This window comes from Staurois parvus, unplaced genomic scaffold (assembly GCF_062004578.1).
Source record: "Staurois parvus isolate SC_StPar_1 unplaced genomic scaffold, SC_StPar_1.0 ptg001192l, whole genome shotgun sequence".
NCBI lineage: Eukaryota > Metazoa > Chordata > Amphibia > Anura > Ranidae > Staurois > Staurois parvus.
Genome location: NW_028318988.1, coordinates 883,894 through 889,002, shown reverse-complemented (window position 1 = coordinate 889,002; position 5,109 = coordinate 883,894). Strand labels below are relative to the sequence as shown.

The following is a 5,109-nucleotide window of genomic DNA, read 5'->3' as shown; positions in this document are numbered from 1 at the left end:
CTGTCATTAGTAGTCTATTTCTGACAGTTCCATGACATTCCCTCCATACAGCGGTTGAAACAGCTGTATGGAGTGAATGTCCCAGAACTGTCAGAAATAGACTATTTATGACAGTTCTGGGACATTCACTCCATACAGCGGTTTCCGGCAAAAAGTGTATGTGCAGAGTTCCTCTATTCTGCAGATACACTTAGAGGAGCTCTGCAGATACACTTAGAGGAGCTCTGCACATACACTTTTTGCCGGCTTGGAATTATTCTTATTTTCATCCTACTTCTTCTTCTTCTTCTTCATCCTCATCCTCATCCTCTTCTTCTTCTTCTGAGGATGAGGATGAAGAAGAAGAAGAAGAAGAAGAAGTAGTAGGATGAAAATAAGATTAATTCCAAGCCGGCAAAAAGTGTATGTGCAGAGCTCCTCTAAGTGTATCTGCAGAGCTCCTCTAAGTGTATCTGCAGAATAGAGGAACTCTGCACATACACTTTTTGCCGGCTTGCGATTATTCTTATTTTCATCCTACTTCTTCTTCTTCTTCTTCTTCATCCTCTTCTTCTTCTTCTGAGGATGAGGATAAAGAAGAAGAAGAAGAAGAAGAAGAAGTAGGATGAAAATAAGATTAATTCCAAACAGGCAAAAAGTGTATGTGCAGAGCTCCTCTAAGTGTATCTGCAGAGCTCCTCTAAGTGTATCTGCAGAATAGAGGAACTCTGCACATACACTTTTTGCCGGCTTGGAATTATTCTTCTTTTCATCCTACTTCTTCTTCTTCTTCTTCATCCTCATCCTCATCCTCAGAAGAAGAGGATGAGGATGAGGATGAAGAAGAAGAAGAAGAAGAAGAAGAAGTAGGATGAAAAGAAGAATAATTCCAAGCCGGCAAAAAGTGTATGTGCAGAGTTCCTCTATTTCTGACAGTTCTCTCACAGCTTCTTCACATGTACAGCGGTTGAAACATCTGTATCCTAAATGGAAACTAATAGATACAAATTGTATCTATTAGTTTCCATTTAGGATACAGATGTTTCAACCGCTGTACATGTGAAGAAGCTGTGAGAGAACTGTCAGAAATAGAGGAACTCTGCACATACACTTTTTGCCGGCTTGGAATTATTCTTCTTTTCATCCTACTTCTTCTTCTTCTTCTTCTTCTTCATCCTCATCCTCATCCTCTTCTTCTGAGGATGAGGATGAAGAAGAAGAAGAAGTAGGATGAAAAGAAGAATAATTCCAAGCCGGCAAAAAGTGTATGTGCAGAGTTCCTCTATTTCTGACAGTTCTCTCACAGCTTCTTCACATGTACAGTGGTTGAAACATCTGTATCCTAAATGTAAACTAATAGATACAATGTTTCAACCGCTAAACATGTGTTCCTTCTGTCAGAGAACTGTCAGAAATAGCGGAGCTCACTGCAGGGACACTTTTGCCAGCTGATCGGGAAATGTTCGATTCGCGCACCCGAAGTAGGCAAAATTTCGGTTTCGCCGCGAATCGAATATTTCCTGAAATTCGACTTGAATTCCGGTTCGCCTGGTTCGATTCGCTCATCTCTAGCCTTCACCTTGTCCTCAAGGAAAAGTTGGTAGTCAAACTTATCAACTTGGGGACCTCCCCAATTCTGCTCTTAAACCACACTAGCATTACAGACCTCTAAGTGATACCCGGTTACTGGATCTCTGGGGACCAGATGGGAGTGGAGGTCACTTGTGTCTTATTACAGACCACCTTGACCTCCCTCAATGATGAAAAATACAGACTGCTGTTGGAATGGTTGGCCATCCTCTTCCTTGATTACTCCCTACCACAACTGCGCCTACTCCACCAGCTACTGGAGAACACGTACTGGTCTTTGCACCTAGCCATGAGGATTGTGGCTGTAGAGAAGCAATATACCACCCAATGCACATGGAGGATGCTCCACTTATCCGGGAGCATTCCCCACATATTCCCTTTGCCAGTAGGTTAAGGACCTCATCAGCAACATGTTACCATGTGGAGTCATCTAGGAGAGCTGCAGCCCATAGCTCCTGTTTGTCCTGGTCCAGAAGAAAGATGAGAATCTGCTGTTATGCATGGACTATCGCAAGCCAAATGCCTGTACCCACTGGGATATCTACCCTTTGCCCAGAGTGATGAAGTCGCTCATGGCTGAGCTCTCAAGTTTAACTCTTTTTACAATACATTTTTTTCTGGCAAATGGGAATCTACAGTATGTGTTCAATGCCTGCCACACCACACCACACTGCACATACCCAACATTACTATTACAATCCATCTAGATATAACAGACAGCATTTCTTAAAGCACATCTGTAGAAAAATGCATCACAATAAACATTAGAGCTGCACCACCTCAAGCAGAGGTGTCCCAACCGTTTGAATTTCCTGAGCCACAATGGAAGAAGAGGAATTGGGCCACACATAAAATGCATTAACAATAAGGATAGCTGATGAGCAGAAAACATTGGGCAGATCACAAGTTAACAATTACTGTTATAGATAATGCACCTATCTGAATAATAAAACTTCATTTTTTGTGTAATATTTTTATTATAAAAGTAAAAGAGGACAACATAAAACTAGTACGATATTTAACACTGTTTTTGATTACCTAATGCATCAATACCCAGTTAATGGATGCAGTAGCAATTCTCAATGAATTCTCAAGGTACACACCAGATATTTGGTTCTAATTTTGCCCTTCGTGTGTTTCATCCTTGTAAATAGTTTTTCACCAATATAGGTGCTGCCAAAAACTGGTGACATAAGGTGAGATTGTGAAGAGTGGGATATTTCTCTTTGAGAAGATAAAACTTATAAAAGTCAAGTAAAGAGACACTGTAAAACTGTTTTTGGCCGCATGTGTTTGCTAAGTGTAAATACATTTTTACAAAAAGTTTCCCCAAAAGTCAAATTTTTAAGTACTTTATGATTTTGTGTCGGGCCACATTCATAGGTGTCTTATGCTGCTAGTGGGCTGGACACCCTGACCTAAACCTAAAAGATGTTATCCCCAATAGCATTCAAGTGCAATGTCAATTCTAAGATCAAATTAAAAGTCTATCAATGACTACTATTATAAGCATCACCTAGTGGAGAAAACTTCAAATGCAAAAAGTCCAATAAAGTACAGTTAGTTCTTCATTGTAGGTCGTCTTTCTCCTGTAATAAAACAGAATGAACACATCCTAACTATTTACAGTAAATGACATTAAGGCCTACTGCTCCCAGTTCATGAATCCCTGATGTTTCTTCTCAGTCACACAGTGAAGGAAGCTAAGGTCTATACTGTGTTTACATTTACAATAGCAACTTAATGGGCTTTTGCAATAAAACATATCAACCTGACACATAACTGCATTATAGCAAACTCAAGATATCAAAAATGTTCTTCTGCACACTTGCCCTCCAGAGGATTTACCTCCCTTCCTGACCAGGCCATTTTATGCGATACTGCGCTGCGGTACTTTAACCTTGCAGGACTCCAATTGCTTGGCCCAAAGGCCCAGGAGAAAGATAGTTCTCACTGTAGCATCCTCACCAGGGAAAAGCCCAGGAGAGAAGACTATGTGCTAGGAAGTATGTCAGATATTGAATACCTTCCTAGGTAGCTCACCAGGACCCCAAGGCTGCTGATTTGCCGTAAACTAAACACCCATAACACAGAATGGCACTTCATTAGCACACCCTGCTGGAGCAAACTCAAACAGCAAGTATCTGAAACACTACAGTCCATGCTTAGAGAACATTAGCAGGCAAACACAGACTACAGCCCACTTCTTACTACAGAATCCAAAAAAGGTAAAAAAAAATAGAAAAATAACACATCTCTACAATGGTAAGACTGCTGCTGAAAAAATATGAGCTTATTTTATTCTTTTAGTTTGCCAACCATTTTCTGAATGTTCCATATGATTTTTCCCTTAAGAGCTTTGGTCCTTATCCCATAGATCAAAGGGTTTACAGAAGTAGCTATACTGGTACCAATCAAAGGTATGATAACATGAACTTTGGTTGATACAGAACCCAGGTTTAGCCTGTACCTGAAATTAAGGAACAAGAGGGTGACAACATAAATAGAGAAAGCCAATATGTGAGTCACCAATGTATGCATAGCTTTGTGAGAGGATTCTGAAGAAAGTTTCAGACAGATGACAACTGTTCTTATGTAACAGTACATTATTACAAGCAAACAGCCAATCACATTACCAAAAGTCAAAGTTGATCCATAGATGGTGTTAATTGTTATATCGTTACATGCAAGCGGCTGTAGAGATATTATCTCACAAAAGACATTGTTGATATTTACTCCACAGAATGTTAGCCTTGATGTCAACAGTATACTCACGATTACTGACACCACAACAAAAACATATATGGCAAGTGATATATTTTGAGTTGTAACATTGGTCATCAGAGTGTGGTATCTCAGAGGGTGGCCTACAGCCAGATATCGATCATATGCCATTGCCGTAAAAATAAACATTTCAACCCATGTATAAGTCTGGAAACAGAAAGATTGACAGAGACATCCTGCGAGTGAGATGGTTGAGCATCCAGACAACAAGTCAGTGGCCAGCTTGGGAAAATATGATGCGTTCCCGAACATCACATTGATAACCAAGATGCATATAAAGATGTACATAGGTTCATGCAAGCTTTTCTCTATCCACGTTACATAGACGATCATAGAACTCAAAAACAATGTGACTGAAAATAATGCAAGAGCCAAAACTGCACATAGATATCGAAATGATCCAATCTCGACAAGCCCCACCAGAACAAAGTTGTTAATAGTTACAGAGAAATTCTTGGGAGATGAACTCATGGCTTGGATTCATTCCTTGCAAAATCAACAATTACTGAAATGTTCTATTCAATGTGAATACTGTCAATTGAAAAATGTAATTCATAGAGGCCCTGTGGATATGAGTGCAACTCTGGTTGCATTGATTTTCTCCTGAATTCAGTTGGGCTTTTATAGATTTCATAAAGCCGACACCCTGACTCACAAATTAGATTTAGAAACTTTTGCAGTCACCGCATTCAAGTCTTCCCAGTGGACCACATTTGTTACAGCTGCCGCTGATGGACTAATTAGTGTCAGAAATGT

General features: G+C 40.0%; 1 protein-coding gene across 1 annotated transcript; it reads right to left on the bottom strand.

The window, feature by feature from the left end:
• Positions 1 to 3,867: 3,867 nt before the first annotated feature.
• LOC149438358 (olfactory receptor 6N1-like) lies at positions 3,868 to 4,824 on the bottom strand. Its single transcript, XM_089659912.1, has one exon. The coding sequence runs from the start codon at positions 4,822 to 4,824 to the stop codon at positions 3,868 to 3,870; it is 957 nt and encodes a 318-aa protein (XP_089516038.1).
• Positions 4,825 to 5,109: the final 285 nt, after the last annotated feature.